We start from the raw sequence: 13,113 nt of genomic DNA on the forward strand, positions 1-13,113 counted from the left end.
GACATTCTAAATCTGTTTTGAAATATAGTGACTGTTGTCATGCATGAAATTAAGCATCAAATTAGCACACAGCAAGGTCCTACTAACAGCAATAAGAATAACTTTTTTTGTGCTGCTGATTGAAGAATAAATATTGTAAGACGCTGAGAAAGTACCTGGCTTTTTTTTTCAATGTGCTTGGAAACTTTTACCTGGACCCTTATCATATTAACCCAACCAAAAGGTAATTCCTCTGCCAGTGCAGCACTCAATATGTCTCAGAAATACCACCCTACAGCCTGTGCTCAAGATTGTAGAGCAAGACTTGAATGTATTGACTCAGAGGTGAGAGTACTAAGAGTGAGCCTCAGCTGGCACCTAAGGAAATATGTTTTTGTTTTGACACTCTAAAAATAGGTTTGCAGACACCCACTTACTATCAAAGGGGTGAATAATGCATCCAGAAATAATGGTGTGAATTTTAAGTAACCTTTAATGCCCTATGATTGGGAAATATTTCATCTGTCATGTGTGTTTGTTTGTTTTTGTTTGTTAATTTTCATCAAAGGTATACTTTGCAAACAAAAGGAGTATTTTTAAAAAAAACTGCAACAAAGCCTTTAGCTTTTTTACTAAAATTACAGTGCTTCATAAAGAGCAGAATTGTTTTGTATTCCCATCAAGTGTATTTTTAAGATTTTAGATTTCTAAGTTATTTTACGTTCTATAAACTTGTAACATACAAAATCCAAAGCAAGTATACAAATCATCCTTATGGCATGGTCACTGTCCAGACTGGTGCATATAGAAGGGGCATTAATGGAAAGTCAGAAAGCTGCACCTGCTTGTGGAAAATTGAGGAAATAAACAACTCCAGTAGTAGAAGTGAACTGTTCTATATTTTGACTGTCCTCAGTTGGCTTATTTTCAAACTTCGCGATCTCATCTGTACTGTGCTAGGATAGAGGTTTTTGATTTTCTTTTGTATAATTTGATAGTACTGTCAAATGACAGTAAAATTCAGAAATATGGTATGTGACAAATATACCATATTTGAGACTTCATATTTTCAATTTCTTTTCACTAGATTCTGAAGACCTTGAAGCGCTTGAATGAATTTCCTATCACTGTGGATATTTTAGCTGTAAGTTACAATTTTCTGCATTTTAAAGTTTTTGGGAGTGGAAGACCATGCTCCTCATAAACTAGCTGCCAATCCAATTTGGCATTGTACAATTAGAGTTTATAATATAGAAAATTCCCATTCAGTCTGATGCTCTCAAACTTTGATTAGTGAATCTTTGCTTTTTCAATCACTTATTTAAACAAATATGAATTATAAATTTGCAGAAGTTCTGCAAGTAAACGAAAGTTAAAAGTGATGGCCAGAATTTGTGGACATTGGTAATACTTTTCCAGTGAAGTTGCAAATAACATATTAAACATTCTACCTTTACTTATTCAATAAGAAGGCAATGACAGGGTTAGGGTTACTTATTGACTGGCACAATCTATTAGGATCTGTATTGTATACATTTTTAAAAAAAAATTGTTACAATACATTAATTGCAAATAACAAGAGGTGTAAGTGTCATTTAGAATAATATTTGAATTTGAAATATCCTTTTATTTGTATGTTGAGATTAATAACATCTTAATTATTGTTGTGTGCATCTAGAGATTGAGACTGCCACGGTTAAATATTTCACAATCGGTTTTGCTTTTACTTTCCAGTTTTCCCAATGTTCTTGCCTTCTTTCCTTGTCATTAAAAATTTTCGAAAGCAGTGTTGGAGCAAAGTGCCAGCTATATTGATTGTCCACGTACCTGGGACCACCTCCAGTGTCTACTGATGTAATTGAATATTCTGTCCATATCAGTGTTTATACAAGAGCACATGATGGATAAGAATAATTCTGTTCTCACTTAATACTTCCAGCTTAAATTGACTGATTTATTTTTTTAACTAGATCTAGGAGTTAGCAGTAAGAACTATGGCTTATTTACCTTTGTAAAATGCGGTGCACCTGGGCCAGTTGTGCTTCATTGCCTGAGATCAGCAGAGACCTGAAGCCAACCTGGGAAAGTTTATCCCTGGTTTATCCAGTTCATTTTGGCACTATGCATAGTTTATCATCTTACCTGAAAATAATCACTGTCTGGATGATGCAACCAAAACAATCAATATATCACTTGTCCAACATCAAGGAATCAAGAGTAGGATTCTGATTGAAGGTTAAGAATATACTGACAACATAATCTGTGACAAAAAACATACTTCAAAACAATGGAGATGCTGAGTTCTCTTTTTAGGTTGTCAGATTATTTACATAATTCCCATAGCTAAACCCACTATAATGTTGTTCCTATAAAGAGTATTTTCATAAGTAATGATGTAATGACTAATGTTAGATCATCAAAGAATACCAAATGTAGCATAGTGCTTCTACACGAAGATTGTTTGGCATCTACCCTAACTAAATATATTACAGACTTACTTATATTTGATTTTTTTTGCCTCTGACTAGTCAATCCATTGCTAAGTCTTTAATTCTTCTCTTAAGATTTATCTTATCTCTTTTTATATATAAAAAAATGTGCAAGTCTGAGGAAAAATAGGAGGAGTGACACAATGTAAATTGTTAATTTGTGTATTGTAACAATTTGATTAAGCTGGGAAGGTACGAGTTGCTACTCCTAAAGCAGATTTTTAGTTCTTAAAATTCAATATATTCCCATCTCTCTAGCTAACCTTCTGATCGTCAATGAATAGATGATTTCTGTCCAAGGTTCTTTGTGGAGAACCTCTGAGCATCTTGTCCTGGCCAAGCTCCAGTTTCCTCCAGTTAAATTTGGGGAAACTGAAGTCACTGTCACCTTCTTCATTAGTTGTCCATTTCCCTTCACCCCCTGCTCCCACCACTCACCAGGAACAAATCCCATTTTCTTCTCAACACTTCCATATACCTCCCATAATTACTGTCTCAAGCTGAACCAGACCATTCACAAGCTTTTTCCTAAGTGAGGCTTTGGATCTCATCTTCTTTACCTCCCTTAAATTGTCCGTCTCTACCCTTGCCTCAGCCAACTACAACTAAAGTTTGCATTTGTGTTTGTGGATTTCATCCACCAGACTAGATTACTCCCAGCAGCCTCTCATCCTCCTCCTTTTCAAATTTGAGTTCATCCAATACTCTGCTCCCTGTATGCTTACGATGCCAAGTCCTATTCACCCATCAATCACCACCTCGCCATCTTTCATTTTATCCCACTAAACCACACCTTAGATTTAAATTGTTTATTCTGTGATCCTGTCCTTTGTAGTCGGAGGCTCTCGTCTTCATAACCTCTTTCAGCCTTACAACTTCCATAGAACTTTACATTCTTCAAACTCTGTTCTTTTTCACCTCTCGAGCTCAGTTCTGTCTCTTTTTTTTTAACTGCCTAAGTTCCAAAGTCTGAAATTCTTTGCCTAAACCTTCTTGCCTCTCCACCCTCCTCCTTAAATACTACCTCTTTTGTAAGGCAACTAATGGATAATAGGTAAAGATAGTTTGGAGTTAATTAACTGATATTCCTAACTTGTTGTTTTACACATAGAAGATTCAATAGAGTAAATTAACAAGGATGTATTATTGCTGCAGTGTTACAAAAGAACATATACTCCAGATTTCTTTCAGAGGCAGTATGCCAAGAAATCAACTACTGTTGAATACACCATAAATGCATATTTCTTGAATATGTTATTGAATGTTGGAGTATAGTAGAATTACTGTTTAGTTTTCAAATTTATTAGAAGAGTGAGGCAAGGATTTGAGATTATGATAAGTATACAAACTGAAAAAATTTATTTCATTGCTATTTCTTTTTTTTATAAACAGGATACAGGAATAGGGAAAACTGTGAATGGATTCAGGAAGCATGATGTGGTTGGAGATTATGCCAAGAATTTAGTTTCAAAGTGGAAGAAACTGGTACCCCAGGAAGTAGAACGGTATTGTTTTAAAAGCCCTCTCAGCTTAAATAGGGAAGTCTTCCTGTGCATACAATACATACACAATTTTCCTATTTGTGTTTAATGTATAACAGCCAAATTCTTGAACTTGAAAGAAAGAGGATTATTAATTGTGTTATAATTCATAAAAAAACTAAAATGCACACTTGTTCCCTCAATGTGGTAGTTTTAAATGTGGACGTTGTCATTTTTAAATGACCCCAACCCAAGCTCTTTGGCAATTTATTGTCACCAGTTTTGTAACTGGAAATCTAGTTTTTATATTAATGTTAAAATAGAAGGAGTGGCGTTCCAAACTAAAGTGATCAGAAATCTGAACTTCTAAGTAATAAAATTTTGTTTTTTGGGTGTCCTTTTGAATGTCCTAGTGTTTAATTACTATTAAAGATGAACAAATGTAATGCAGTATCTCCCATTCCTTGGGAGTGTCCATTCCTCTGAACTAGGAAATCAGCTTCAAGTCCTACCTGTTCCAGATATGAAAATAACTTTTCTGGCCAGGTTGATTAGAAAATATCTAAAGTATTTTAGTGATACTTGAGAGATGATTAGAGTTTGCAGTTGAAAAAAAATAACTGCCTTTGCCTCTCTGCTTTCTTTTCTCCCACCCCCCCCCCCCCCAAAATAAAAATGTCCCTGATATTTGATTAACAAGAGCATGGCACCAACTTCAGTACTTTTCAGAATTATAAGTTTGAATTTTGACTCCTCTGTTTTATTTATAACATCATGTTGCTTTATACAGATATAATAATTGTAACTTGAGTTTACGTGCATGAATCGGGCAGGAATTCTATCTTTTGTTCAACTAAGTTGTTACATGATCCAATCATCTTTATGACTCCTTGCCTTCCTTTCTCTGCGTTCCAAAGCAATTATCTTTACCAGTGGCATTCTTAGAATGGCTAGACACTTAGTTGGAGATCAGAGTCCTGATCACTTTACAGCTGACACATTAGTCTTCAGTCACTCTGCGACAACATGTAAACATTACCTTGTTGGTACACATTTTGCTGTTATTCATTGGGATTGAGTGAGAAGTACTTTATATTCCTCTGCAAACTAAAGATTAGTGCTATAATTCTGTTTCTCTGGCTTGCATAATGTTTTGTTATTGGACCCAACAGTGATTTATCTTGCCTTTCTGCCATCAAAGCATAAACTTTTATTATAGAAGAAAACAATTTGATGTTGTGTGCCTGTGCTGACTTTCAAATAACTATTCATGTGTCCTTCATATATGAATGTATACCATTACTGTCAACAGGTTTGATTTGAGGAGCTCAGAGTTGACTCTGATGTTGACAATTAACATGAACAAATGGATACTTTTTAGTAAATATTAGAAGTCAGTGATTGAGAGTTCAGCTTGACTTTGTTCAATGTTCCCTCTATTAAGCATGTGAACTAATAGTTAATCCTTCTAGAGGTCTGAGATTGAAAGTAAGACCACCATAAACTGTGTTGCTTGGCTCCACTTTACCAGTGCTTCTGCCTGCTGTTGAATGTTCTTTTAAAAATAGAATGCTTTCTTATTTTCTAAGTACTGCTGCAATGCCGATTAGAACTTTCTTATGGCCAATTATTAATTATGTTTATTTTGTTCAGATCCACCAATACATTGGACGAGCGACAATTTAGTTACAATAAAGGGGTATCTAGAAAGAGACACCGGGACCTTCCTTCAGAAGATGATTATGGACAGACATTCCAGATCCTTCATAGAGAGTCCAGTGAACCAAACTATGAACATATTCATGAGAAAAGGAGACATTTATTGGAGAATGAGAAATCTTTCAGATCTGGTAGCCAAAGCTATCAGTCTTCAAAATCCAATTTTAAAGAAGAAGCAGAGAGATGGACTAAATCTCCTCCTGTGGAGGACTATGATGAGGAGAATGACTATTCTGAGGAAGATGTTGAACAGCCTATGCAGCCATCAAAAAGTTTCCAGAAGGCTCCTCGGGACCATCACAGCTCACAGGTAGAAGTGAACACAGGCCGGGACAGGGAACATAAGTCTTCACACAAGGGAAAACAGCAATCAGTTACAAAAGATGAAGAAAAATATAAACTTTCATCACTACAAATGCAAGATAAAATAAAATCTTCCTTAAAGGAACAGCATAATCATAGGGACCGAGGAGAGTTTGCGTCAATAAGTTCCAGTCATAAGAAACCTCGCCAGCAACCTGAGGAAACTTTAGAATGTAAAAAATATAAGCACAGAGACTCAGACAAACGAAAACCTGATCATGAAGAACCAAGGAATACATCAGACAAACCCAAAGAGAAACCTACATCAAGTAAACAGAGAGAACAGTCAGATTCCAAAAAATCAAAACCTACAGAAAAGCATCAGTCTGTTTCTTTCCCTAAGGACTCGACTAAACCAGAAATAGTTGATGACTTTGAAGAACCAACAATGTCATTTGAGTCTTACCTAATCTATGACCAGCCACAGAAAAAAAGGAAAAAGGTTAACAAACCTGTTGAGAAAGTTAAAGAGACTCGGCCAGATAAATCCAAAGGCTCAGATAAACTTGTGTCAAAATTGGATTCTAGAAGCTCAGACCCCTCTTGGAGAGAGAAGAATGTTGAAGAAAAGAAGAAATCCAAACGGCACATTAAAGAGGAGGCTAGTGTTAAACCCAGAAAGGTAAAATTAAGATTAAATAAAATTGCATTAAGATCTTGGCTAATTCTGTGGGGGAAATAAAAGTATTTTATAGATTATAGAAGTTTAACAGTCATCTTGTTTGAGAGCTCTGGGGTGACATGGGTTAAAATTCAGCCCTTTAGATCTAGAGTGTATGAATTTTTACATGGGCTTAATGACCACAGCTTGCCAAAGACAGGAAAAGAGAGACTCGCCTTTTGCTAAAAGTGACCAAGTTTGAAGGCACTGTGTTCTTACAATTGTTTATAAGTTGGTTCATCTGTTGCTGTATTTTTAACTCCCATAGATTACCCTACAAGAATTATATGGTCTATAGGGGTGTAGCCATTGGAAAAGCAGAGAACAGAAAAAGGAGCAATTGCACATTTGAGTCTCAAGGACCTACTATGTCATAAACATTGTTATTTCATTCTGTTAATTTCAAACTGTACATCTGTAACAAAATTCTTGGCCTAGTGGTTTTGCTTTCTGAACAATTGTATTGCCTGTTGTGTAGAAACCTGCCTGAATTTCAAACTCAAATTAAGTATCAACTGTTTTGTCCCTTTTATTATTATTGGTAACTAATTGTGCATTTGGAAGAGGAACTATATGTACTTAGTGTTTTAATTTGACAGTGAAATTCAAAAGCCACAACACATCCTGAGGAAGTAAACCAGTGTCACCATTAATTTAATCCTGCCAAACACTTGCTCTGCACTCCATTATTAAAATTAGAAACTAGTCTCAAGATGTGTAAAAATGGTAAGAATATTGATGAGGTTGAATTCTGCACAATAAGAAACATTCCTGTTACTTCAGACTTTGGTATTAACTGCCTTATGATGCTAGGTACAGATTTGGCAAGTTCAAGAAACGTGGAGAGAATACAGACTGACTTGTGCTTGATTTTTGCTTCATTTTTCCATTACAGTGAAAAGCATGTGTGATTACTATGAACATCTGCTTTCTCTGATTTAACCTGAGAATTTTATTTGCTACAGCCAAGTATGATGCTGGGTCCTCTACTTTTTGTCATTTACGCAAACTATTTGGATGCGAGTATAAGAGGTACAGTTAGTAAGTTTGCACATGACACCAAAATTGGAGGTGTAGTGGACAGCGAAGAGGGTTACCTCAGATTACAACAGGATCTTGACCAGATGGGCCAATGGGCTGAGAAGTGGCAAATGGAGTTTAATTCAGTTAAATGGGAGGTGCTGCATTTTGGGAAAGCAAATCTTAGCAGGACTTATACACTTAATGGTAAGGTCCTAGGGAATGTTGCTGAACAAAGAGACCTTCGAGTTCAGGTTCATAGCTCCTTGAAAGTGGGGTTGCAGGTAGATAGGATAGTGAAGAAGGCGTTTGGTATGCTTTCCTTTATTGGTCAGAGTATTGAGTACAGGAGTTGGGAGGTCATGTTGCAGCTGTACAGGACATTGGTTAGGCCACTGTTGGAATATTGCATGCAATTCTGGTCTCCTTCCTATTGGAAAGATGTTGTGAAACTTGAAAGGATTCAGAAAAGATTTACAAGGATGTTGCCAGGGTTGGAGAATTTGAGTTATAAGGAGAGGCTGAACAGGCTGGGGCTGTTTTCCCTGGAGCTTGGAGGTTGAGAGGTGACCTTATTAAGGTTTACAAAATTGAGGGCCATGGATAGGGTAAATAGGAAAATGTCTTTTCCCTGTGGTTGGGGAGTCCAGAACTAGAGGGCAAAGGTTTAGGGTGAGAGGGGAAAGATCGGAAAGAGACCTAAGGGGCAACTTTTTCACACAGAGGGTGGTACGTGTATGGAATGAGCTGCCAGATGAAGTGGTGCACTTGCAACATTTAAGAGGCATTTGGATGGGTATGTGAATAGGAAGGGTTTGGAGGGATATGGGCCGGGTGCTGGCAGGTGGGACTTGGTTGGGTTGGGATATCTGGTTGGCATGGACGGGTTGGACCAAAGGGTCTGCTTCCATGCTGTATATCTCTGACTCTATCAGTGGATTGCCCAGCCACCGATTGGCTTTGGAAACAGGTTAGCTGTCAGACTCCTGGCCACAGAATTAAATTTGGCATAGTGTTGAACTGTAGAGTCATTGAAAAGACTTTTTAAAATTATGACATTATTTCTTATTAGACATTTATTAAAATAAATTATGGTACTATCAATGTTTTCAGCAGCACTTTATTCGTCGAAGGCTCTTAGCCTTAAAAGTAGAGTGAACCACAAAAGAAAAAGATGTAGAAATACATCAGCAATGAAGTATTTAGTTTTACACTGGCCAATATCTCAGTTTTGGCATTCCAATATCAGATGCTGCTGGATGGATCTTCAATTATTATTTGCAGTTTGCCACTTCAAGGCTGAAATCTTAATATTGCTTTTTCTTTTCCTCTTTCTCAATAGATGATGATTGATGTAGTACCTGTATTACCGGATATTCCATTGCCACATATCCAGCCCAACTATAGACCCCTTCCTTCAATGGATATGACACCATTATCACCACCAAAAAGAAAAGGTGAGTCTAACCTGTTGTAGTTTGGAATTGTGAATATGGTCACGGTGTGAGTGGATGGGACTTGGTGAAAGTTAGGATAAATGACTTAATGATACAGAGGTTGCAGTTGGAAGGCTGGCAAGGAGAAAGTTGGAATGGCTGAGACTGAGGTAGTAAAGGTAGTCAAGATATGGGTTTTAGCAGATATGAGCTGAGGCAGAAGTGGGGCAGGCAGTTTAATAGAGGAATAAGTAGATTCTGGAGGTGATATGAAGGTGGAAGCTCAGCTCAGAGTTACATAGGAAAGTTAGCTTGTGAAGAGTTTGAGTAGAATTTTGCCAATTGATGGGATGTTTAGCTACTGATGTCGAATTTGATTCCACATGTTTCAATCTTAGCCAATAAATGCAGGTGGGGGAGCCAGCCAATAACAGATGGAGGTTTATTGGTAGTTTCAGCATGTAAAAGGAAGATGCTATTTTTAAATGCAATTTGCAGTCTTCACATACCACACATAGTATGCTGAGTTCCCCTGGTGATGGGGCCCCAGTGAAGGACCAGAAAACCAGGCACAACCCAGTCTGAAATTAGTTCATCCGTAACTAATTTTTCATGCTCCCTTCCCCAAAATCTGCTTACCAATTGGAAAATCTAGCAGCAGTACTGTGAGACAAGAGGATGCAGTGATGATCACTGACTCTAATGTGATTGGGGTCAGGTGTCTCTGAGGCTAGTTTAGGTAGGCCATGAGATATTGCTAAAGAGTCAGCCATTTCATTGGAGGCTTAGTAGTCCGTCCGTGTGTCACAAACTGGTCCAACTGGATTGGCCCCGCCAAACTCGCAGGGAGGCCTCCACGGTCTAACTGGTTGAGGAGGGCCCAGCTACTTATGCCCTGTTTAGCTGCTGTCCTTGAGATGACAATAGTTTCAAGTGTCCTCTGCCTTTGTGATTAAATTCTGCACAAGTCTAAACCGTATGCCTTTAGGGCACTCCTGTTTTTACCCAATTTCTACCACCACAGTTTACCTGAAGAGTTGAGGTCCCTAGGACTACCCAGGATGAATGAGTTGCAGCAGTTTCCCTGGAACCATGTACATGTCTGCAGAATTTGTGATGTCAGAAACTAATCATTTGTTCAGCAAGTGGGAAGTCTTCATGAAAACACATTGCTGCTCTGCAGGTACCTTGATAGCCACATGCATACAGTCCTTGGGAAGTGAGCTGTGACTCTGTATTGCCTGGAAAAGAATGGGAAGAAAAGAAGATTGCAGCTAATTTACCAGCTTCTTTTGTTCTAGCTTGAGTCTTTTGACCAGTGTGTGACAGGTATTCTGGTTGAAGAGATTGTATGATCTCAGTTGGGAAAAAGAAGGATGGTGAGTGGCTGTATGTACATGTGCACAGAGTTACGGTGGATGTGGGTTGTGCGCGTGTGTGCTAGGTTGTTTATACAGTAGCTGGAGATGCATGTATATGGGGTGATTGTGTATGTATGTGTGCATGAGCGTAGGTTGAAAATGTGAATGTTTGGGAGGACAAAGTGTGTTTTTTTTTAATGCAGTGACTAGAGCTTAATTCCTGAAGTGCGTTGGATATGAAATGCAATTTCCTTTCTGTTCCAGCTGTATCTGTTCTGTCTGACGAGGATCTGGGATTTACCGGTCGCCGGTTTAACTCAAAGATGCAGGTGTATTCTGGATCGAAGACTGTCTACCTTCCAAAGATGATGTCATTGTATGAACAGTGTATTCGAGTTCTACAAAACAACGTGGATTGTAAGTCACAAATAAGCATCAGAATTACATATTTGCCTAAGTCTGTGAAATTAGGATTGTGTGATATGTTCCTAATAAGAAAGTAGCTCTGTATTGATTCCAGAGTTGCCTGATCCTCTGCTTTCAACATTTGAATTTAAACATAGGTATTGCTTTTTGTAAGTTTTAGTTTTATTTTGTTTGTCACACTTCCCTCCATTACTTGCCCCCCCCCTCCAGTTAGAAAGCACTTTGATTACACTAATATGTGCTTCAGAGATTGAAAATCTTTGACTACTCCATAATGCCATCCATTGGTGTTCCAATCTACTTTGTTTGGTTTGTCTCTCCCAACAAATAGATGGAAAGATTTTCACCCTACCTTCTTATTGAGGGGTAATTATACGTAATTGTCAAGTAACATTTAAATGTCAGCATGTATAGGGCTCTTTCTTGATCAATGGTATTTTCCAAACTTTCCTTAAAGACTTTGGCGCCTTGATGTGGTATGGTTCTGCATGTGCTAAAATTTCTATTTCCTCATCACCGTGTAAACCTTGATAAAGATCATTGGCAAGTTACTTGACACAGGCCAGTAGATGTCCGGACTTCCTTCAACAGTGTTGCATCTCAACACCGTAATTTTCAATTCCAGCTTCCACAGATTTAGTTCATTTCTTCCCTCCCTGTTCTTGTACATATGTAGTGGCTTAATGTAGTATTCCTTCCTTATCTTGATTTGAATTTACATGGTCGCAATCAGCAAATGTTGCTGGGGACTGCTGAATAACGTGCAGAACTAATCATATCCACTATTGGTGGGAAGGGATTTAAAGAGATGCATCTTTGGGTTCGAACCAATGACCTCAACTATGGCAATGCCTGAGGCCAAAACTTGCTGCATTCCTTGCAAGGAAGCCTGAGCATTTTAAAACTAGTTGTATGTTTGAAACTGAGGGAAACTGAAAAGTAGAATTGTCTACATGTTCTTTTTGCAAAAACATTGATCCACATGTAATTATGTTACCATGGTCTAACATTCAAGTATAGCTAGACCATAATCTTTCCTGCATGAACGAGTTTTGGACTGTAGGAAATAAATTCTTCCTTCTAATTCTCTCTAAATATTTTATCTATCAATAGAGTAGGAACCATGCTGAGCTGGAATGGATTATACATGTTATACCTGTTATTCAACATGACAATTTGTTATTTAATTGTTATGCCATAATAACTACACTAGTAACCAGGATTCCATTTACTCCTTTCTCTTAAACTCACAAGCTAAAGATAAAGGCTGTGTAAAGGTAAAGTCACTGTAATCCCAGAGGACAATAGGGCTGTTCTCTCATGAGAGACATCTGGTAAACTAAAGATCACCATATTTCAAGTAAGTGGTGAGATTGAAAAGGTGGAACTTTCATGGTGATCTCAGCCAGTACAGGTATTGACCTGTGCTGTTGGTGACACTTGACATCGCAAATCATCTATCTAGCCAACTGAACTAACCAGCCTGTGCTGTAGAGCTGTATATTGTGGCTGAATTAGAAGCACCCCAATCTTAAGACGAGGTTTATGATTTTAAAAAGACTCCGAGTAGACTTATCGCAGGATTGCTTTTCTCAAAGCTTTTATATAATTATATGTTGACTTTTATTCCTTTTTCTTCCCTGTTGCTGAGATAATGTTTTGCAGATCATAGGCATTCTCCAGAACACACTCTGAATATGAAAAACACTTAACATGAACCTAGATTTCAGGAGTGGCAGATATCTTGATTGTGGAGTGGCATCATAGTTGAGTCTGATGTAATCATCTGTGCAAGTGTACATTCTAGCAGGATAATAGTCAGTCGAAAGATGTCTTTATTTAGTCCCCTACCTTTCTTAATCTGAAACTGAGGTATTTTGTAGCTGCCAGAGAAACATTTTGTCTAAAACTTATAAACCTTTGTGAATCCTATTATTTGGGAATGTTATAGACTGGAAATTCCATGAAGTTGCTCCTCGGCTGATGTTACTTTAAGGAGGCCCTGCTTCTACTGTTTTATCTATGTGTTGTATATTTTTCATTAGTATCTGTTGTGCTTTCTCGCAGCTATTCATGAAGTTGGAGGTGTGCCATTTGAAATTTTAGAACCTGTCCTGGAACGATGTACCCCTGAACAGCTGTATCGGATTGAGGACTGCAATCCGGTAAGCCTGTGCT

At 37.7% G+C, this 13,113-nt stretch overlaps 1 protein-coding gene across 1 annotated transcript in view; it reads left to right on the plus strand.

Annotated features, from left to right (window-relative positions):
• Positions 1 to 13,113, plus strand: part of eloa (elongin A) — a 52,114-nt gene that overhangs the window by 25,258 nt on the left and 13,743 nt on the right. The window contains exons 2-7 of the mRNA XM_072548423.1: positions 1,067 to 1,123; positions 3,861 to 3,973; positions 5,603 to 6,653; positions 9,055 to 9,169; positions 10,774 to 10,926; positions 13,003 to 13,100. Coding sequence (XP_072404524.1) covers positions 1,067 to 1,123; positions 3,861 to 3,973; positions 5,603 to 6,653; positions 9,055 to 9,169; positions 10,774 to 10,926; positions 13,003 to 13,100 — 1,587 coding nt within the window. The remainder of the gene's footprint in view (positions 1 to 1,066; positions 1,124 to 3,860; positions 3,974 to 5,602; positions 6,654 to 9,054; positions 9,170 to 10,773; positions 10,927 to 13,002; positions 13,101 to 13,113) is intronic.

The sequence above is a fragment of the Chiloscyllium punctatum genome, chromosome 27 (assembly GCF_047496795.1).
Source record: "Chiloscyllium punctatum isolate Juve2018m chromosome 27, sChiPun1.3, whole genome shotgun sequence".
Taxonomy (NCBI): Eukaryota; Metazoa; Chordata; class Chondrichthyes; order Orectolobiformes; family Hemiscylliidae; genus Chiloscyllium; species Chiloscyllium punctatum.